General features: G+C 47.0%; 1 protein-coding gene across 5 annotated transcripts in view; it reads right to left on the bottom strand.

Moving 5' to 3' along the window:
* Nucleotides 1-4,013: 4,013 nt before the first annotated feature.
* The window catches only part of KDM2A (lysine demethylase 2A), an 89,303-nt gene continuing 70,227 nt past the window's right edge, over nt 4,014-23,089 (bottom strand). For 4 of the 5 annotated variants that reach the window (XM_070427631.1, XM_070427632.1, XM_070427630.1 and 1 more), the window contains 9 exons: nt 18,877-18,960; nt 17,074-17,343; nt 16,423-16,554; nt 14,870-14,959; nt 11,969-12,681; nt 9,785-9,948; nt 8,821-8,979; nt 7,541-7,756; nt 4,014-7,101 (listed from right to left, as the gene is read on the bottom strand). In XM_070427631.1, the coding sequence (XP_070283732.1) occupies nt 6,920-7,101; nt 7,541-7,756; nt 8,821-8,979; nt 9,785-9,948; nt 11,969-12,681; nt 14,870-14,959; nt 16,423-16,554; nt 17,074-17,343; nt 18,877-18,960 (2,010 nt within the window). In that variant the 3' untranslated portion in view covers nt 4,014-6,919. The remainder of the gene's footprint in view (nt 7,102-7,540; nt 7,757-8,820; nt 8,980-9,784; nt 9,949-11,968; nt 12,682-14,869; nt 14,960-16,422; nt 16,555-17,073; nt 17,344-18,876; nt 18,961-23,089) is intronic. The other variant, XM_070427634.1, reaches the window with a different exon arrangement.

Here is a 23,089-nt window from a genome sequence, read left to right as displayed (position 1 = left end):
AAGGTACATGCCCTTGACCGGAATCGAACCTGGGACCTTTCAGTCCCCAGGCCGACGCTCTATCCACTGAGCCAAACCGGTTTCGGCCACATTTCTGTCTTGACCTTCCTTCAGCCTGAGTGTCCGAGGCGTGATCACTGTGGCCACTGGTACTTGTGTCGGGGACCGGGACGTATGTGTGTGGAGAAGACCCAGGGTCAAATGCTAGTGCCACCTCCGTTGCCCCGTCTGGTTTCCCGAGGCAAGTTACTTAACCTCTCTGAGCCTGGCCTTTCTCAAACTCTGTGCGGGGGAGCCTCCAACCTGGCCGCACTGGGTTGCTGCGAGGATTAAAGGAGATGCTGTGCAGTGCTGGGCTCGGGGAGATGGTTTTCCTTGTGGCCAGTCAGACGTGGAGTATCTTGGACCTCGCTTGTATCTCCCTCTCATGGTCTCTTCTCTCATTTCATTTATCTTCTCCCCAACCCCTTTCTCTACTTCTTTTTCTGTCTTTCCTTTTCTGGGGTTTTCAGGGTGTTTTCTCTCTGTGTTTCTGTGTCTCTGCATCTGTTCCAGTCTTGCCTTTCTAGCACTCTCATGTCACACTCCAGGGAAGGGGGGATAGCAGTGGGACCTTTCTGCCCCCCTGTAGCTCTCTCTGGAATGGGGCTGTTGGGGGAGGCAGAAGCTGGGTGACAGCACTAGGCTTAGGGCAAAACCAGGTGCTCCTGGACCGCAGGTGCATACTCTTAGTTTCCTGCCCACACATAGGTGTCCAGCGCTGAAGTTCCCTTCTGGGCCTGGGCACCTGGGAAAGTGGTGGTAGGACAGGTCTCCCAAGCTGGGAAGTGGCAGGTCTGCTCTGCTGCTGGCCACCCAAATGACACTTAGCACAGAGTTGGCCTGGGAAGACAGGGGATTCCCAGAATCCCCTGGGAAGAGCTGGATTGTCCCTCCCTCCAGGACTGGCTATATCATTTGCAGGGCCCATTGCAAGTGGAATGTGGGGCCCTTTGTTAAAAAATTAAGACTTTCAAGATGGTGACAGTAGAGCATTCAACCAAATGTAAGGTCCTTCTGAGTACAGGGCCCTGTGTGATTGCATGGGTCACTCACCCATCAAGTTGCTCCTGCGGGGTCACCCTCCTATACACCCACCTCTACATTTCCTTATCCCCCACTTCTGGGACAGGTGAAGGGGGAGGTAGAGGTAGCTAAGGTTAGCCCCACCCTCAAGGATTTCGAAGTGCCATGGGAGAAGGGTGTGGGCACAGACCCAGCCTGGATGCTCAGCAGGGCCCGAGAGAGCTGGGACAAAGGCCCGAGTTCGAGTCCCAGGCTCACAGTTCACATATGTTCCAATTCTGCCACGGATTCTAGGACTGTCACTTCACCTCTCTGAGCCTTGGTTTGTCATCTATAGAATGAAGGCACCTCTCCAGGGTGGGGTGTGATAGTGAAATTTGATCACGCATACACAGAGGCTAAGGGTGCCAGTGGATAGGACCAATGCTAGAGCCTGAGTCTTCAGGTTTTACTAGCCAAGACACTTTGGCTAGTAAATGGTCAGTGTCCATAATTCAGTTTCTCACCTTTAAAATGAAGATAATGGTAGGGCTGCTATGAGTGCCTACATGAAAGTGTTCAGAACAGTGGCCAACTCTTAGTCAAGTCCATTAGATGTCGACTGTTTTTTCTATGTTGTTACCTATGAAAGGCACAGAATGTCCACACTAATCCCTCCTCCTAGTGAGAGGGGAAGTGGGAGGTGCTTCTGGAGGAGGAGGTGTTTGAAGGAAGATTTTCAGAGCTGTAGTGAGGATGGCGTACCACATCCTAAACACAGCAAGTCTGGGGACCACAGAGGTGCCAGTTTAGCCTCTTAGGAGCACACACCTTCCACGTGTCAACTATGGTGCTTCCCATTTCAGAGATGTCAGTGGCAGGATGAATTTATTCTGTTTAGACATGACCCTGGAGGGTTACTGAACATTTTTGTGTGCCTTAGGAAGATTAATTCAAAGCTGAATTGAGGTTAGCTTGGAACTATCCCTCCCCCCACAAAGAAAAAGAGGCTGGGCTTGTAGTATTGGCACAAGAAAGGAGGGAACGTATGAGGGAGTGGGAAAGTGAATTTGGAGAACATGGCAACAGATTGGCTGTATTGGAGGGATGGGCCTCTCGATTTATGAGCTACTGGGAACATTCACTCAACAGTATTTCTTGGGCATCTATTATGTGCCAAGCTCTGCATCAGCTGCTGGGTTATGACATGGTGAGCAACACAGACTGATCTGTGTCCTAGTGGAGCTCCTGGCTAGCTGGGAGACTGATTTATGAGAGCCATGGTAAGCAGTAGGGTATTATGGGAACATGTGATCTGGTCTTGAGCAGGGTGGGAGATGGCTTCCTGGAGGAAGTAACATGTATACTGAGGAAGGTGTACCAGCAGAGGGAACAGCATGTGTAAAATCCCACTCAGTGGGATTGAAAAAAGTTAGCTAAGGGTGGAGAGGAGTAAAAGGGGCAAATGACAAGGAAGAAGCTTGAGGACTTTATCCTGAGACATATTTAATGGGTTTTAAGCAGGGTAGTCAAATATATCCTATATAATAAAAGGCTGATATGCAAATTGTCCCCTTGGGAGTTCAACTGACTGGGACTTCAACTGCTCACTATGATGTGCGCTGACCACCAGGGGGCAGCGCAGAACTAAGGAAGGCCAGGCGGGCAACCAGGGGAAGGAAGGCCCTGATCAGCCCTGATCGCTGGCCAGGCCTGGGACCTTACCCATGCACAAATTTCATGTACCGGGCCTCTAGAATATATATATATATATATTTATTTTAATCCTCACCCAAGGATATTTTTTCATTGATTTTTAGAGAGTAGGAGAGGGGAAGACAGAAATATTGATGTGAGAGAAACACATCAATTGATTGCCTCCTGCACATGCCCTGACCAGGGCCTGGGCCAGGGAGGAACTTGCAACCAAGGTACCAGAATCGAACCCAGGACCCTTCAGTCAACTGAGCCAAACCGGCTAGGGCTCAAATATACCTTTTTAAAGAGAAATGTTCTGGCTGCCAACAGAGTTGGACCAAGGCTGGAAAGCCTCAGGATTCTTAACAATGGTGGCTTCAACTAGGGTGGCAGGGATGAGGTGACTGAGATAGGTGGTTTCTGAGATATTTAGGAGGCCGAACTGACACACTTCCTTTCCTGGCCAAACATGGCCACGCCCCTATCCCATCCTCAGGAAACAGACATGAAAGCAGCCCATCGTGCAAGGCCCCATCCTTTACTAACTGTGCAGAACTGGAGGTGGTCCTTAGCTGTCAGCTTGGGGAATAGGTGGGCAGCTCCCCCAGCTCCGGGCAGGTGGTGGTGAAAGCCTCCTCAGGACTCCCGGTGGGATCCCAGCTCTCCTGAGATGCTGCCACCAAGGTGCGGGGGCAGTCTGCTGGCAACACTTTACACACTTGTCTAAAGGCTGGAAGCTTGTTCCCAACAAGCCAAGTGAGAAGCGGTAGGGGTGTGGTGGGACAAATGCCGACTGTAGCCTGTCTTGCCCAGACCTTGTTCAGTGACCTGCAGGAGGCACTGTCCTTGAGGGGCTGGCTCTGCAGCAGCAGTGGATGGAGGCTGGCCTTGGCTAACAGCTCTCCAGAGATGCCAAGATTAGAAATCCCAGGGTTTCCTGTCTCAGGTGAGCACCACAGGGGTAGCTCTCCTCCATGACTACAGACCACTCTAAGCAATGCCGTGGGTGGGGTGTATGCGTGTGTAGGGGAACAGGTATCCTTGTACTGAAATTTTCACATCTGTTAAAAAGTTCGATGAAATAAAATGTGTTTTAGAAGCTGCTTCTGCCCAGAGGAGTGAAGCAGGCAACCTTTGGCCTTGGCCTCTAACATGAAAGCCTTCTGACTCATTCTCGTGCATGCGCGCGCACACACACACACACCCACACCCACACCCACCAAGGCAGGAAAGGTTTTGTTTGTTGTTGTTGTTTTTAAAGCCTTTTATTAAAAAAAAAAAAAAACCAAATCAAAATTTTCCCATTGGAAGCTATTTCTTTTTTTGTTTTTTAAAATTTTTATTACACAAATATCTCCCATTCCCGCGTATCAGAAGAAAGATGTCCTTGCTTTCTCTAAAACCAATAGTGGAGAACGTTTAGAAAACAAAAGTCCAACTAGCTTCCCTCTTTCCCTGGCCCAAAATAACCCAATGTGTCAACTGAGATATAGCATGACTTGTCCCCTTAATGCTTACATTTAATTTAAATTTTTAGCACAACATTGGAGACAGACTAAATCAGCAACAAAAAATATATATTTACAATATTTCTCTGAAAAAACAAAAAACACAACCAAACCCTTTAAACATAGTGACTTTAGGAGTTTTATTTATGGAGCAGTTATTTTTTTAATCACCAAGTGATTTTATATTATATATATATATATATAAATTTTCTTCCTTTCCTTTGTGGTTTTTCGCCCCGGTGCTTGGAAAGATGGAGGCAGGGTGTGTGGTCCTGTGGTCTGAGGGCAGGCTCTCCTGGCAAGGCAGGTATCTAAGAGCAGATTGCAGGAAATGCGATGGAACTCCCGGGTTCCTCTGTCCCCAAACAGAAACATTTCTTTCCTCCACGTGGACCATCCCTCACCTCTGAAAACCATTTCCCCCCTCACAGTCCCAGAGAAAAGGAAACCCCAGCAAGGGCATAGGTCCATCTGCTGCCACTCCTGGGTTCCTTTTTCTGCTGACCAATTACGTGCACGGTAAAAATGCTTATTTTTCCAAACCCAAAACAAACAAAAATACAAACCAAAACCCAAAACAAACCATCAGCTTGGAAATTTCTGTGGATGAAATGTCCCAAAGTCAGAGGCACTCTCCCGGCACAATCCCTGCTCTGAAGGGGTCTCTCCACCTCCCCTTTTATAAAAAGACAACAAAACAATCTTTTCAGTATTTTCCACAGGAGCAACCAAAAAAGGCAGGAAGCTTCCAATTATAGATCATTAACAATATTAATAAGGTTTTTGCTCAATACCCAGGGTTCTTTACAGAGAAGTTCCCCTAACTGAGGCACTCTGGAATAAGTCACTGGCGTTTCCTCAAAGTTTTAGCCCCAGGTCACTGGGCCTGGAGACCAATGGAAGGGGTAGAGGGTCATGGGAGCAGACTGCTGTTTTTAAGGTGCAGCCAAGAGAATCAGCAGATTGGAAGAAACACACCATGCTATCCCCTCCTACCAGGACCCAGTTTTCTCTTAGGCCAGTCAATGCCAGGGTCAAAGCTGGGCTAGGCGGCAAAGAGGGGGCCCCTCTGCCTCTATTGCTTTGGAAGTGGCAAGGGTGCAGTTGGCGTCTCTCCTCAAGGTGCCTGGGCTCCTTGCCCTCCCCCATAGAGTTTCAGAAGAGCCTGAGACTGGGATGCAGAAAGGGGCCAGGAAGGGATGGGGCCGGAGGACGAGGAGGTGGGCAAGGTTGTGCTATCACTGTCCTTCTGGAGGGAGAGCAGAGTGCAAATCCGCATCTATTACTTATAAGCTCTTGCCACAGGCTGCTGCTATTGAGCATCTCCTCACACATTTCAATATTGACCCAAAAGAAATTCCGACCTTTCTTTTTTTTTTTTTTTAAAGTGCAAAAAGCTCTCTGCTGCCCTAGAGAGAGGATCTTTGGACAGGCCGTTCAATGCAAAGAAAAAGGGGGCAGCTGATGGGGCTTGACACAGGGAGGTAAAGTGGGAGACACCATGCTCCACTCCTTTCCTCCCCACACACACGCGTAATACACTCAGCCACACACACAGAGGCACATGCACACCCCCTTCCAGGGCCGCAGAGGGCAGGTGACTGGCTTCTAAGCAGGAGCTCCCCCTCCTCCCAATGGTGCCAGATCAGTGAGCCACTGGGACTAAACACAGGTCTGGGCTCTGGGGATTACACTACACTAGAGGACTAGTGCCTGCTGGAAGGCAGGTGGGAACCTGGCCCAGATCTCTGTTCCCCCCAGCAGGGGCAGACAGGCTGCTCCCTTTGAGGACCTGCATCCTAGGAAAGCCCTATTCAGGCAGGAATAAAGATATGGAAAAGGGCAGTGGGAGGCTAAAGGAGTGGGAACAAGGAGATGGTGCCTGTCTCAGAATCTGCTTAGAAAGCAATAAAATGGGGGTGTCCCTGGGATACAGTTCCAGCTCCTCTGAAGAGCCTCAACCCCAATAAGTGCAACAAGGACCTCAGGACCTCATAGAGACTGGCAGGAAAGTCTAGGGTGGGGTAGCCTCATTATGTGAACTGACATGGTGCATCGGACAGGATCAAGCTAACTGGAGGAGAGGGGAGGACAGACACAGATGAGGTCTTAGACACCTCAACAGCACCAGTGTGATCTGTATGGGTCTGGCATTCCTGGGGCTGCTGGCCCCTCCTGTATAAGCCGGGAGAGTGTGACAGAGGAGAGACACTGGGCACCAAAAGGAGAACCTGGCCATGGAGACAGGGCTGCTTTCCTCCCTGGGAGTTTGCTTAGAACCAGGCACTGCTGGGGACCATGGATGGGGAGGAGGGCCCCAGGGCCTAGCGCAGATGATAGTTGCACAGACGACCCAACTGAGAGCTTGGCCTCCTGGCAGGCAGGCGGCAAGCGTGCAGGTGAGCTGGCACCTCGACAGCACACAGCCTATGCTTTTCCCTTAGATCAATTTGCTACTCCCTTTTCCTTAGGAGGGAGAAGAGCAGGCAGGTAAGCCTGGTGTCCACCGCACTCTCTGCCCCGCCTATAGGGGAAGGGCTCAAAGGACAGGAGAGCAGAGAGGGAGTGTGACGCTGGCCTCAGAGCCTGTGCAGGGTCAGGGAGAGAAGCTCTCCTGGCTGGGAAGTCAGGGAAGATTGGTTTCCTGTTCAGTCTGGGCCAAGTGTGTCTTAGCTGATCTTCTGTATCAGCTTCTCGTCAGACAGGCAGTAGAGACTGTTGATAGACAAGTCTGAGATGAAGTGCTCGCAGGCTTTTCGAGTGATCTGCTTGCATCCTCGAAGGTCGATCAAGGTGACATTGGCGATGCGCCGTAGGTAGATCAGGGTCTGGTCTGTCAATTTATTGCAACCTGTGGGGAAAGTGACTATAAGGACAAATGTATGTACACATGGCCACAGGAGCTTGCCTCTGTAGCTCAATTCCCCAGCTCCTCCCTTCAAAATGCTAAACCAAAGCCCTCTTTGTCCCGTAACTATCTGGCTCAGGGATCAGAAGTGCCATCATCACTGTGGCCTCTGAAAGCCCCCTGCTATCTCACTCCCTGCATTTTAAGGTTGACCAAACTGCAGCTGGGTGGTGGCTGTGCTCTTAGGCACCTGACAATTACTCTAGGCGTTGGCCACCCATCAGTTAAAAAAGGGATAGAAATCCATCTCCGTCCAGTTGTGAGGAAACAAGTTAACACAAGTTTAGTCAACAGACCCAAGTTCTTTCAGTCAAGCTCCAGGAAGGGCTGGGACTTCCAGGAGGCATGGGGCAGTTTGCCATGAAACACTGCAGCAGCATACCTGCCATATTGAGCTCTGTGAGGGAGTAACGAGTGGAAGACCCGACAGCAGTGAGTAGATTGGAGGACTGATCTGTCAGGTGGCTGCAGTGACTGAGGTCGAGTCGAGACAGGAGGGGCATGTGGCGAATGATGAGGCGAAGCGTGGCATCTGTGATGTCAAGGCCTGCCAGCCGGAAGTCAGTCATGTTCCGGAGCTTGCTGCGATTGTCCTGACCTACGCAAGCAAGAAAAGAGCCTAGATCAGTGGTCGGCAAACTCATTAGTCAACAGAACCAAATATCAACAGTACAACGATTGAAATTTCTTTTGAGAGCCAAATTTTTTAAACTTAAACTATATAGGTAGGTACATTGTTATTAACTTAATTAGGGTACTCCTAAGGCTTAGGAAGAGCCACACTCAAGGGGCCTAAGAGCGGCATGTGGCTTGCGAGCCGCAGTTTGCCGATCACGGGCCTAGACTAAAACTCTTTTTTTTTTTTTTTTAATATATTTTATTGATTTTTTACAGAGAGGAAGGGAGAGAGATAGAGTGTTAGAAACATCGATGAGAGAGAAACATCGATCAGCTGCCTCCTGCACATCTCCCACTAGGGATGTGCCCGAAACCAAGGTACATGCCCTTGACCGCAATCGAACCCAGGACCTTTCAGTCCGCAGGCCGACGCTCTATCCACTGAGCCAAACCGGTTTCGGCTAGACTAAAACTCTTAACCGGTTTCGGCTAGACTAAAACTCTTAACTCTATTCTAGCTCCAAACCTGCAGGCAACTTCACAGGCCAGGTCCCCTTGCAGGGAATACGCAGACTGCCCACACCCAGCCCTGCCTCCAGAAAGCAGTGTGTGGGGGCCATTTTCTAGGAAACCAGACACGTTTTCTTCCTTCCCAGCTGCTGGAATATGCCTTACACATCAAAAGAGTATGTGCAGAATATCCCTACCTTTCCCACACTCCTATACTTTTCTAGATCATCTCATACAAATAGTTCTTAATGATCCACCTCAACCCGGAAGCCTTCCCAGACTTCCTTAGGCTTTATACTTTCTGGACCCCAAATGCCAATGACCAACAAAATGGCTTACTCCTTTGTTTGCAGGTAGTTGTCTGGTTCTAAATCATTAACCTGTACTTGTATACACTCTATCATGCTGTTCTCAATCTGCACAGTGTCATTTCTGAGACTACCTTTGCTTTTGAAGATGAAGTATACTGAAAGATAAAGCTACATACAAAGTATGTTGAAAGACGAGCACAGAGAAGTCAGGCACAGAGCATACCTGGTTTATCAGCAGGTGGAGTCAGCAAGTCCCGAATTTGAGGGTCCTTGATTCCTACTGCCCACCGAAGATCAAGGGTCCTGAGAAGGGGGCAGCTGGAGGTGCTGAGGGCAGAGACTGCAGACCAGGAACAGCCGGCTAGGAGAAGGTCTTTCAGTCCTGCAACGGAAGAAAATACATATGCAATAATATATACTCTATCAGCACATCCAAAGCCTTTACTAGCAGCTGATCTGACAAGGTAAATGGATTCCCAGTCTAATGAGAGAGAGAGAGACTATGTCCTTATCTTATCCTAGTAATCCAGCTCAAAGATTCCTATGAGCACTCTCCTTTATTAGCTTTGGTGGTAAAACCAATTCCTTAGTTCCTACCAGAGCAATGCAAACGTGACTTTTTGTCTTTCTAAAACCCCAAAATGCTGAAAGGAATAGGTCAGCCATCGGCAAACTATGGCCTGCGGGCCGGATCCGGCCCATTTGAAATGAATAAAACTAAAAAAAAAAAAAAGACCGTACCCTTTTATGTAATGATGTTTACTTTTAATTTATATTAGTTCACACAAACACTCCATCCATGCTTTTGTTCCGGCCCTCCGGTCCAGTTTAAGAACCCATTGTAGCCCTCGAGTCAAAAAGTTTGCCCACCCCTGGAATAGGTCCTTACAAGGAGCTGATCAAAGCAACATCTTATTCAAGTTCCCTCTTCAGTAGCCATGCTGAGGAGAGCCTTAGCACTGGCAGCAGTACCTGATCCCATTCTTCTCGCTGTCCAGTGCAGTGATTGGTCTGCCAGTTCAGAGTGGTGCCTGGGGACTAGCAGTTAAGGTGACCCTGAGTAAATCTCTTGCTAAGCAGAAAGGCAACTATGGTATGGGACTGCTGCCCTAAAACACTGCTGCCAACAAAGCAGCTTTCCCTGCCCACTACTGGGGCCCTGGAAGAACAGTGGCAGGGCTGCTCACCTGGCAGCCTATTGACGAGCCATGTCAGTTGTTTTTTAGAGATGTTGGTCCAACTGAGGTCAAGGCTAACTGGCTGCCTCTTGATGATACCACTGAGAGCTTGGGGTACAATAGCCTTACACCTACTCAAGTCAATTTTTGTCCAAAGTCTCTTGTCGCAGCACCTGTGACAGAAGGAAAGAGAAAAAGCTGTCAATAACTCCATATCCCTTGTTAGAGTAACTTCTATCACAGGATGCTGGAGGCTTCTGGGAAAAGCAGGGCATCTGGAGGGTCTCTCTCCCTGGGTTCTACAAGCTTACAAGATCATGCCTGTTGTATTTTCCCTGTGAGAATAGGGCTTGTCCTCTATGGCAACCATACAGAGATTAAATGATGGATAACCTGACCAGTTCACCTTGATTTACTCTGGATGGGCTGAGAACACAGTAAACAATAAGCCCTCATTTGCACTAAAACGGTACAGCTTCTACCAAAGTGCATATAAGGCAGTGGTTCTCAACCTTCTGGCCCTTTAAATACAGTTCCTCATGTTGTGACCCAACCATAAAATTATTTTCGTTGCTAATTCATAACTGTAATGTTGCTACTGTTATGAATTGTATGGTCTTAGGCGACCCCTGTGAAAGGGTCGTTCGGCCGCCAAAGGGGTCGCGACCCACAGGTTGAGAACTGCTGATGGAATATTAAAAAAATATCTTGACTTCTTACTGCCTGAAGCTAGGACTGACTATATTCTTTCCCTTGTCAATCACTCCCAGCTGCCTGGAGATGCAGGTATATCCACAGTTCATCCTACCTTAAGCTCTAGAAAGAGTCCACTATTGTACCAAGCCAAAAGAGGCTCTTTATGACTAGGCCTGGAGAGTTCTTTCCCACCCTGGGTTTCTGCCTCAATGCTATCTCTACATTTTCTAGCCAGTCCAGACCAGAACTGAGAGGACAGCCTTTCCATTGCAATCTGCTAGTCCATAGGCCACAAATACTGTTGCCACCTGCAGGCTTCTATTTAATATTTTACAGTGCCTGTTCCCTCAGCCCGGCTCAGAGTCTAGCTGACAGCAGAAGGGAGACAGCACATAATGGGAATCTTATGTGATTTGGCCTAAAAACAAGGGACAGAGCCAGGTAGGCCCACTAGCCCTACAAAGAGAAATATTAGGAGAATTTGTGTAGCTCACATATTCAGATTTGGGAAATAAGCTTGTGTTTGTGAAGAATGGGGTCTTTATTTCAAGACTGAAAAAAACTTCACCAATGGCATATGAAACTTTTCTGGCAGAAACAAGCAGCTTACCTAAAGCAGTGGATCTCAGACTTGAATGTGTACCAGAACTCCTGGAGGACTTAAGAACAGACTGACCGGCCCTATCCCCAGAGGTTCTGTTAGGTGGTCTGAGATGGGCCCTGAGAACTTGCATTCTAACGAGGTCCCAGGTGATGCCACTGGTTTGGGCATCATCTTTGAGAACTACCCAGATATGAAGGGTATGTCCTAGGGTTCAGAAGCTTGAGGAAAATCAGTGTCCTATGAAAATCTTTGATCATCATCGCTAGGGACCTCCCCCCCCCCCCCACCCCAGTTTCTTAATGTTTAACTTGAGAAGAAACTGTTGGCCTCATTAAGGACAACTAAGTCTCAGGAAACTTTAAAACTGGACCCTGCTTGCTGGAAAAAGCAATTCTGGTCCAGATTTTGGGAATAAGAATTAAAACTAGAAAACTGTGAGCACCTTCAAATTTTCTGAAAACCATGCCCACCTCTCCCATTAGAGAGGTAACTGAGCAGACAATTATTGGGTGTCATCTGTCTCCAAGACCAGGAGAGTGACTGGCACATCAGAGGCTCTCAACAAATAAGTGACTAGTTTCACTGACTTGTGGGGAAACATATGACTGAAGTTTTTGCACAAACTACAGATCTATCCCCCAAACCAGTTTCCTACGCCAAGTCAAGAGAGATGGAAAAGTATGGATAAGGGAGAGGAGGCAAAGGGTCAAATTTCCTTCATGGACACAAGTGCCCACATCTTGAACAAGACCCCAGTCTGGGGAACAGACTAGATTGATTCAATCTTTTAGGTCCCAACAAGCCTCCAGATGCCAAATCACATGCTTGTCTCATTTGAAAAATCTGCCACCTACTCCCATACCCCTAGTCCTGATCCCTGTATCCCTGCTCACCATTTATACCACGTCTTGCACACTCGCATACATTCACAAAGTTCTCTGCGGCTGAGGTAGCGGAAGACAGACATCCAGACCTCCCGCTGCATCCAGCTTTCGTCTCCATCCTGAGCCCAACTGCCCCGGCCATTCAGCCTGGCTGCACCCCCCTCCTCTGCACTGTCATCTTCCTCCTCCTCATCCTCCTCCTCCTCTTCCTCTCCCCCCAGCCCCTCCTCATCCCCACGCTGGGGGGTTCGGGCTGGGCAGTGCTGCACTAGCACGCGGGGGGAATGGCGAAGGTTGGCAGAGGAGGCCGTGATGGCCTGCAGCTTGGGCACAATGGATGTCCCGTGGAGCTCTTTGGTGGGCCTCTGCAGCGTGACAGTGAGGTACGATCCCCGGATCTTGGCTTTCTCAACTTCAGACAGCTCCTTTTTGCCGCTGGGATTGTTCTCCTTTTCCCGTACCATGGTGCGCTCTGTGGCCTGTAGCCGCAGCAACTGCCGCCGTTTGAAGCGCTCATCGCGGCTGGCACTGTGGTGGTCGCTGGGGCCAGCCCCAGGGGATGACCGAGTCACCATACCCCGGGGGGAAACCGGGTCATGGATGAGCTGTAGCATGGAAGTGGGTGAGTGAGGCGGGGGTGTGAGGGGCTCGTCACAGCTCCGCAGGGGCCGCAGGACTTTGGCTTGCACAGCTTCTTCATCACTCTCTTCCATCTTCCGCTTCTATAAAACAGGCCCAAAAAAGCCACATCAGTGCCTCCCTGTTGTTGTCAGGGGACTAGAGAGAAGACAGATCACTGCTTTTCTATGGAGAAAAGTATCAAGAGATGCTTCTGGTGGAAGAAAGAGATGCTAGTGGTGAAAGAAAAGAGGCCTCCATTCACCATTTGGACTAGGATGCAAAACCTGAGAGCAGTCAACACAACAGACCTTCAGCTCCACCAGTGTCTGAGCTCGCCTCTACCAGTCTGCTGCTTCCACTCAGCACCCCACCCTATCCCTAGAGACCAAGGGCAGATACGAGACAAAGCAGAGAATGAGAACCTCTGTGAGAAACCACACTGTTCCCAGAGGAATCTGCTCTGGATGGAAATGAGGAATTCAGGTTGGGTGAAGACAACCTTCCATAAAGAAACAAAACCTCATCCCATGCCACCTGTGCTCTCCAGGCGCTTGTCCCTTTCTGGAGGCCACCTTGGCTATGTTGCGATAAAGCCTAATTAACATGTTTCTCTAGACTGATTTTCGTGAAGGAGAAGCAATAATCCTCCTCCTTTTTATCCTCACGTTTTTAGTGCACTATGGTTGGAAGAGAATAACCACCTTTTGGGTGTTGGCTTTTACCATACATCAGAAGGTGAAACTAAAATACAGCACCTGGCAACCCATCTGCTACAGCAGAGAAGTAAACACCCACCACAACCAGTAAAGACAAATGTAAAATCTGCTAGCATAAAAACTTGTTCCTAGTCCTGTCCTGGTAGCTCAGTTGTTAAAGCATTGTACCGATGTGCCAAGGTTGCGGATTCGATCCCCAGTCAGGGCACATGCAAGAATCAATCAGTGAATGCATAAATAAGTGGATCAACAAATCAATGTTTTTCTCTCTCCCTCATCAATAAATTAAATTAAAAAACAAACAAGCCCGGCCGGAGTGACTCAGTGGTTGTGTGTTGACCTATGAACCAGGAGGTCATTATTCAATTCCCGCTCAGGGCACATGCCCGGAGTGGCCTTGATCCCCAGTGTGGGGCCTACAGGAGGCAGCCTAGTAGTGGTTCTCTCTCATCATTGATGTTTCTATCACTCACTCTCCCTTCTTCCCTGAAAATCAATAAAAATATGTATTAAAAACAAAAACAAACAAAAAAACCCCTAAAAAACAAAACAAACCTATTCCTAGTATAAGAACTTGAAATACGGAGAATTCTAGCACTAGTCAACTCTAAAAATCTTTGTCCTCAAAGATATTTAGACTGAAAACTCAACTAACTCACTGCCTAGGGGGAAAGAAATAGAAAGACAAGGACACTTGTCTCCACTCCTACACAGTGCACCTAGAGACCACCGGGGCCCGGATGACAGACACTAGGCCAGCTACCTCTTCTGCATGTGCCCTTAGCAGGTCTTGTCTTGCCGGCCCCAGTAACTAGAGTCCTTTTGGCCCTTTGACATTACTGGCGACCATTGGGCCAGCAACCACAGCTGCTCAGGGCCAAGGTCATGGGGCTGGTCTCCTCTGGGGGAGGGGATGCCGCTGTAGGACACATTTGGGCCTATGGGCAGGCTTTCTGTGAGCACAAAGGTGAAGATGACAAAAATGTGAACCTGCTTAACTGGAAACTCCAGCACACCACTGTATTTCCCAGCTGCCTCAGATCTCTGCTAAAGTTTCACTCCACAGCAACCCTGCTCAAACAGCCCAGCTGTGGTTCCTCTTTTTCTAGGACCCCAGATTATATAAGAACCTCAGCCATTTGCAGACCCCAAGTGGAACAATATTCAATAACACAAAACCAAACATTAAAAACTCAAAACAAAAGGCCCAGCCGGCGTGGCTCAGTGGTTGAGCATTGACCTATGAGCCAGGAGGTCATGGTTTGACTGTTGAGGACCCAATCCCCAATGTGGGGCGTGCAGGAGGCAGCCAATCAGTGAGTCTCCCTCATTGATGTTTCTGTCTCGCTCTCCCTCTCCCTTCCTCTCTGAAATCAATAAAAATATATTTAAAAATAAAAATAAAAACTCAAACAAAAGAAAAAATAATTAACCAAAGGGAAAAATATCAAAAAAATAAAAAAAATATCCCTGGATCAGAAAAACCATGTGAATAAAGTTGCAAAGGCAAACACCTTCTAAGCTTGATGCTTCCTTTCTTCTCACAATGCAAATCTGGATAAAGTTCCCTTACCTGGGCTTTCTCTGAGCTGTCCTCCTGGTAGCACTTGGGACACTCCCAGCAATTTGGCAATTCCTCGTTAAGCAACCCCTCTCCATCCATCTATAGGTAGACAGGGATGTTAAAAATCTGTCTCATTACAGAAAAAAAAAAAAAAAAAAAAGCAAAAAAATAAAAAAAAGCAAAAAAATAAAAAAAAAGCAAAAAAAATAAAAATAAAAAAGCCTGTTTCTTAAGCCTCCTTTATTAAACACTAACCACCACATGGTTAGGAAGGACCTTTAAGAGTTACCCATTTCTAAATACATTGGCTCATAAGAGAAAGAATGAGAGCCATTTAGTCTCACATTAGCCACAGGGAAATGCTACCCTCACTCTTGGTTACTTGATCAGAGTTAGGCTCCATGAGGAAATTCCTAAGAGTCTGAGGTCTCTTCTCTTGACACATATACTCCAGAGGGTCTCATGCCACTTTGAAAAAGGAACTGAACACACAGGAATGGTGCCAGACCCAATCTTAACAGTGGGGCATAGTTAAGACTGCTTGGGTTCAGAGACCAGGGGCCTAGTCTCTGTAGCTCAGTGCTCTCAATGTAAAGTCGGGATAAATAACAATACTCATCTTATAGGGTTGTGATGAAGATTAAATGAATTAAGTATTACGTAAAGTGTTTGGATAAATGCCTGGCATGTAATAAATGCTCCATAATTACCATTATCATTATCGTGGAGATAATATCCTATTTTATTGATTCTAAGATGCTATTTTTCTTGAATCTTTCTGAAATTGGGCTGCTTCTCATAATTAACAGTGTTTTATAATCACTGTCATCCAGGTGCAGTCATGACATAATTGACACGTCTGGGAAGACCAAAAAGTACCAGCACCAATGCTTTTTAGATTTAAAGAAATATAAAGAAATGAGGCAGACCCAACTTCACACAGTTCTTAGAGATTAAACAAGGGAATGCATGGAAACCAGCAGCTCTCCATCTCAGCTGCACATCAGAATGATGTAGGAGATATTGAATGCCTCAGCCCAGGTCCAGGCTAGAAGAGTTGACTCAATCTCTGGGATCTGAACTTCCTTATTACTTTGTAAAGCTCCTCAGGTGTGCACTAAGCCTGATACAGACTGAGCACTCATTAAATGTTATTAGCTAATGTTACAACTCTCACTGACTTTTAGGAACTAATATCCAGTGATAGAATCAAGTATGCAACAAAGATGCTTACAGCCATGAAACATTCCAAATCAGACCTGGCAGTTCCACGATGGCCTGGAGACTCCAAACACAGTCTCCAGAGGCCAGAATGTAAGCTCCATGAGGGCAGAAATCTGGACTTTTTTGTGTACTGGTCCTCAAGGCCTAGCACAGTGTCTGACACAGTAGAGATATTTGGATCAGGGGTAGATGTTGCATCACTACATGACCCACAGCTTATGGCCCATAATACGGATGCTGGCAGTTTTTGTGACATATATTCCAGTTTCCTCTGTTCCACTGTTTCTTTAGACACTCTATCAGCTGAGACTTCAGTAGCCCCTTAGGCCTCTACTCACCTGGAGACAGCCAGGATGAACAATCTCATTGCAGATACAGCATTCCATGAGTTTCTTCTCAAAGTCCTGTGTCTCCTCATTTTGATCCACTTCTCCACAGAGGGAGCATGTGACTGAGTGAGGCAGCCTGGGCTACAAGAGGACAAAGACAGAAACCAAGAAAAGAGCAGACTTAGATCCTTATCATTTCAGCTTCCCTTTAACTGAGATGGGCAATTTGGTTCCTGTGACTCTATAGTAAACACGTAGGGAACATGGAGACCAGGTAGAGAAGTGGCTGAGGAAGCAGATAGGGGAGGAATCAAGTAGCTAGAGACCAACAGAGATCAGTTTATTTTCAGTGAGCCTGTCCCTGGTCTTGGGGTCCTTTCTTTCCAATCCACTTAAAGAGGGAGGGGACAGATAGCAGTGATTTGCCCTTCAAATGCTGGTCTCTCATTTGAAAACTGGATATGGCTCAAAGATTATACTAGCTAAGTTTTAGTACTGGATGTTCCTTCACAACCCAGGGAGAAAAGGGACAGAGTGAAGAAAGCTAAAAGAGAGAGTAACTTTTTCTTTCCAACTCTCAATAACTCTATATTATGCATATTTCAGTCCCTTTGGCACCACCACCCCTCCCCCAAATTCTTTACCCAGTAGGTCACTCACTGCCAAGCACTGCCGGAGGACACAGGACTGCTTCATACGACCAGGTCCTCCAAACTTCTTCATGTCCCTGCAGTAGTGGCAAACACCACACTCTCCTTGCACACAGGCTTTACACTTTCGACATCGTACTCGTCTCCGCCTGGCTCCAGACACTATGGGGGAGGCAGCAGCTGGCCTCACAGGTGTTAACCGTGGAGCTGGTTTCATAGTGTGAGGCTTTGTGATGGGGATGGTAGGAACCCGCACCTTTGGCCGGGTGGGGAATTTAAGCTGGGAAGAGAAAGCAGTGAGGTCAAATATATCAGGTAGCTTTAAGGACTAGAGAAGGTAGAAGATTACATGGCTTGGCAAACTATGGCCCAGGGAGAAATCTGCCTGCTGCCTGTTTTTTTTTGTAAATAAGTTTTACTAGAACACAACGATGCGCAGTTGCTTACGTATTGTCTATGGCTGCTTTTATGTGCACTGGCAGAACTGAGAAGTTGCGACAGGGACTGTATAGCCTGCAAAACCTAAAATATTTATCTTTATTATCTACCTATTACCTTTACCAAAAAAGGATGTCAATTCCACCCTAGCTGGTTTGGCTCAGTGGACAGAGAGTCGGCTTGCGGACCGAAGGGTCTCAGGTTCAATTCTGGTCAAGGGCACATGCCCGGGTTGTGGGCTCAATCCCCACTGGGGGGCGTGCAGGAGGCAGCCAGTCAATGATTCTCTCTCACATTGAGGTTTCTATCTCTCTCTCCCTCTTTCTTCCTCTCTTAAAATCAATAAAAATATATGTATTTTTTTAAAAAGGTTGCCTATTCCTTCAGACACATCTCTCTCATGCTGTTGAGCTTTCTAGGTACCAGTCACTTCAGGGGCCCTCCAACATTTCCTTATCCTGAATATTACTACTTAGAATATACTCCTCAAGAAGACAGTAAACTACTTGAGGGTGAGGCAGGTCTTGTTCATTTCTGTATTACTCTGAATCCAAGTATAACACCTGTACATAGCAGATGCTCCAATAACTCAGAAATGACTAAATCATTTTGAGGCAACCCGATGTGGCCAAGGAGAGGCCAAATGGGACTCCTGCACCTAGGTAGGAGAGACAGTTCTTTAAAGACATCTTTTAGCTACATACCTTCATATTCTACCTAAACACTCCTAAAACGTGATGGCCCTGCCATTTCAGCTTTGGGAACACCAAAGAAGGGTCAAACTCATGATCAGGATCAGAATGCTATCACTTTTTTTTTTTTTTTAATCACTTATTTTTATGTAATAACTTTGACAAAGGATGATGTGGGGAAAAATTATTCAGGGCCTAACTGAAGATTCATCAAAATTCACAACTGACAATTTATTAGCTAATGGGTAATTCCTATCTTCTCTTTTCAATTTGATAGTGAAAAGTCCAAATTAAGAGGAAACTTGAGAATGTGGTCTCAATTTAACATAGAAACACCCTGGCCTTTAAAATATATATGTAATTATTTTAACCAGTTTTAAATCATTCTGTGAAAATAATTGTGTCACTGGGCCAGAGGATAGGAACTGATCCATTCTGGTGAACAAATGCATACCTTGGCATCTGAACTTGGAGACAGGTCTCCTAGTTTGATAGTTTTGTTAAGAGCGTCATCTCCAAAGATAGCCAATTACCCTGACCTAAGAGTCAGAACAAACTGAGGAATGATTTTCCCTTTATATTAACATGCCAAATGCTTCTAGTTGTCCTTTTTTCTTCCAGAATAATAATGGTCAGACAGCAAATACTTTAGAACCTGAAGGTCAAGAAGAATAGTTTCTTACCTTATCCCTTTTTGGCCACTGTACTATAGGGACTCCAGTGAGGGCTAACTTGGGATCACTGTTGGCAAGCTCCTCCAGCAAAACCTAAGGGTAGGATAGAAGAAAAGAGGGCACAGTGAACAAAGAGTAGATCACTCCTTAGCCTCACTCCCCACAAGCACCAAGGGAAGGCCAGGGAATCAGCTGTTTCTATTTTCATTTCACATAGACTAGCTGCAGAACAAGTAAATCAAAATGAAAGAGAAAACTTAAACTAGTACAATACTGTCAAAACTTTTATCTTTGTTCCCAACCTGGTTCTTGTGTACTGCACTATACTGTTGACACTTTCACTGAAGCAGCTAGCTAGCTACCCTGGTGACAAGTGTTTCTTGTCACATAGTTCTACATGTGACAGTAAAACTTTACTTCACCCTTTTACTTTTCCATACCAGTTAATGAATACTGCCAGATAGTAAATACTGACTTCAATTTGCAGATGTCAGCAAAATGGCAACAACAACAACAAAGGCTAATACTGAATTAATAATATGAACAGCAGTCTTAATATCTAGCTCAACCCAGGGCTCTGTTCTTCTAAGGCTGATTACAGAAATCTCAATCTTAAATCTCTCTCTCTTAGACACACACACATACACACACACACACACACACACACACAGAGTCAATTATTTGCCTTTATTCCTATAAATAGGGCAGGAACAATCTTAGGGACAATAGTTCTCTCATGGCTTTAACCAATCTAGTTCGAATGACTTAAGGAATAATACCACAGTAAGAAACTGCCACTTAAGTGAATCACACTGGTTGAGTGTTATTTTGAAACCTTTAAAGTTTTACAGACAGAAATTTCTGAGTTCCAAACCTAGCAGGATGAAATCCCTCTGACCTCATAAGTCTTAAAGTAATGACACCAGCAAAAGAACACAAATCCAGAAGACAAGTGACATGATTTCCTTAGGTGAATATAGGATATTAACTGTTTAGAGAAAACTAAACTTTGATCCTGGACAGGTCAGTATGCTTGGGCCACCTTTAATAATCACTCTCATAACCTTGTGGGCTCTCTGCCTAGAGACCAAAACTTTCTGAAGCACGAGGCATTTCCTTACCAAGCATTTTCTTTCTGAACCTAAGGATCATGTTCCAAATCCCAGAGTTGGGACTCAGAAAGACCCTTTAACTCATACCCATGAAGCTTCCCTATGAAGATCCCCCTTTGCCAAGCCTCCAGATGCCTTTCCCCCTCCCCCAAACTGATTTCATTTCCAGCCGTTTTATTTACTCTGAGTTGCTATGGCACCCTATTCTGGAGCCTCCTGTTAGTACCACACTGCGTGGGGGTAAAGAGGCAGGGTGCGGTGCCTCATGGGACAAGACTGGTATGGGCTGTAATCTCCCTGGGGTGAAAATTTCAGGTCCATTCAAAATGTGTGCTAGAGAATGCACAGCTCCCCTCCCCCACTTCACACTGCTGAGGAGTAGGACTCTGCCCATTTCCTCTCCCCGAGAGCTCAGAGCTGTCCACAAATAGGGACTTTCCACTTTCGGCAAAACAGACGGCACAGAGAGATCCGCGACTGTTTGACTGTTTAAGAGTAGAAAAGGAGCCTAACTGTTCACCAAAAGCAGTCTAGTGCTACCAGCAAGATTTTTGTGGGGAACAGGGTAGGTGGAGAAACTGTGTGGGGTGGGGAGGAAGTGGGAGGAGGGGGGCTGTTAACACATACAGACTCAGTTACTGGGGTCTGTGTGGGTGTGGAGGGAAATGCAGATTGCCTTCCAAGCCTTATTTTGCTGGGGCCATACAACCAAGCACACCCTGTTTTCATGGAAAAAGACAGACTCCAGCTGAGGCCCTTCATGAAACCATATAAAGAAGCCACCAACCTTCACCAGAGGGGGTTTGGGACAGGGAGCAGGGGCGGAATGCAGAAAGGCTAACGCCTATCTAGAATCCTGGTTTTAAGGAGAACATTCAAACACAAGCCTACACCCCACACAGCACAGGAAGGGGAAGAGAAGAGCGACGTCTGGGCAGAGAAGGGGAATGGATTCCCAAAAGCCAAGCGACCCAATTCAGAAGCACATCCCACAAGGCGAGGGAACAAGTGCAATGACGGCTCCACCAACACGAAGTAACCTAAGCATTGTCTCGGACTCGCCCAGCAGACAGTCCTTCAGCCTTTTCGCCGAAGTCCCCACAGTTAAACACACCCTGAACCAGGAAGGGTTTGCCGCCCGCCCGCCCGCCCGCCTGACCTTGTGTTTCTCGTCCCTCTGGAGTGCTGAGGCTTTTGGTTGAAGTTTCCCCAGCGTCTTTGTTTTGTTTCCTGTATTGGAAGTTGTGCTGAAGGAGTTAGGTTTTCTGCCTCTTGAAAAATCCGATTTAATTGAAAATTCTGAAATCTCCCAGAGTACATAAGGCAGGACAGTCCAGGCTACCCAGAGGGAGCAGTGTGCAGCGCTCAGAGCTCCTTCCAGAGACCTTCAGCTCAGCCGCGGCTTCCTCTGCCTGCGAACAATGCTGCTGCGTCACCCACATGCAGCTCCCAGAAATGCTTTGCAACGGAAGATGGCAGGGGGGGTGGGGTGGGGGGAGCTGGGCTCGCCAGCAGAGGGCCCAGGCAGCCTGCTGCAGAGTCGGGAGGGAGGTGCTCTTCAAGCCTCTCTTCCTGGCCATTGGAGGAGAGCCTGCCCGAGGAGCTGGGCCGAGCACCGCCCTCCTGCTCCCTCCCACCGCCACTGCAATAGGAGAACCGGGGTGGCCCGAGGGCGCTGCTGGCCGACTTTGGCAGGCGCCAGCCAGAGGGAGGGAAAGCTTTAACCCATTCGGCATCTGGTCCCGCATTAGTCCTTGTATCAGTCCACACCCTTCCCTTCAGGGTCACCTCTTATTGTTAGTTAGGCAGCACTCTCCAGATAGCACACACAGGACTCTTCCTGCTCTCTCTCAAGCACAGTGAGTGGCCTTAAGTTCCGCCTCGGGAAGAGCCAGGCGGAAGCGGAGCCGCTCTGCAGGCACCTTCTCTCCCCTTGGATGACTTGCTTCAACTGCCCTCACTGCTGCTCTCCCAGCCCAGAATACAGAACCAGCATACAGGTTTCCAGAAAAACGTTCAGGAATGATACATTCCAATGAATATAGAGATATTCAAAACAATGTGTCTGTTTAACATCAACTGTCTACCACAGATGGCTGCCTCGGGTTGCGACTGGGAGCCACCATGTAAGAGTCATGCCTAGGCAGCTCTTCTGACCAAGTCAAGTTAGCTGAGGTGTGACCTGAGGTCAGGGAGCCAGCAAATGTGTATTTGCCAGTCTCCTAGGACCTTAACTTATTGTGTTTATTCTGCCCCTCAGATTATTCCACCTTCAGGACACCAGGACTCAGCACATTTCCTCGTCTAGTGGTTTGTCCTGACTGCCTCTTCTTGATTCCCTAGATAAAGCAGCCCCACAATGCTACTTCTAACAAGTGATGTGCGTCACCCACTCTCCTTGCACCAATCAGACAGGAGGAAGCTCTGAACAAGCAGTCTCTCAGGCTACAGAGGATCATATTCTGGGTTGAGATTTATGTAATTTTTAATTTTTAAATGTAATCTTTAGACTCTCAGAAATGTAACCTGAGTTTTCTGAAAATTTCAGAAGCTGCTTTGAAATAAACATTCCAGGCTACTAAGACCCTAGCTCTCACCACTGGGAATTCTTATTTATTCTCAGCATGGTTGTTTCAGTGAGTTTCTAATGCAGTCAGTAGTATAATATTTTCGGGGGCTGCATACTTTAATTTGTATAGTAGTCTGCCAAAGAAAGGAGGGACTTTTGTGCTCTTAGGTGAAGCTCTTCATGGAAATATTGATATGGTCATTCTATCCTAAATCTCTTCTTTGCACTTATTCTTAAGACTCAAAGACTCAATCAGCCTATGACTTGCTTCAAATGACTTGCTTTCACACTATTATGTGTGAAAAACTTTCCTTATGTGACATCCCTCTAACCAACTGAGCTATCCGGCCAGAGCAGAAAGTGCTTATTTTGATCTTAGTGCTATCTAACTTTACAGGGTTGATAAAATACAAATACTTAAGGGAAACATGTTACTCTGAAACAAAATACAAGTTCAAGTTGTAGCAAATATAAATTCTGGAAGCCACAGGAAAGAACAAAAACAGATAGGGCACTAGGAAACACTCCAAGTAAGTCTCCA

The sequence above is a fragment of the Myotis yumanensis genome, unplaced genomic scaffold, assembly GCF_028538775.1.
Source record: "Myotis yumanensis isolate MYYU_CA2020_CCGP unplaced genomic scaffold, mMyoYum1.0.hap1 SCAF_10, whole genome shotgun sequence".
Taxonomy (NCBI): domain Eukaryota; kingdom Metazoa; phylum Chordata; class Mammalia; order Chiroptera; family Vespertilionidae; genus Myotis; species Myotis yumanensis.
Note: the sequence above shows the minus strand (reverse complement) of the source record. Positions and strands in the feature narration are given on the sequence as shown.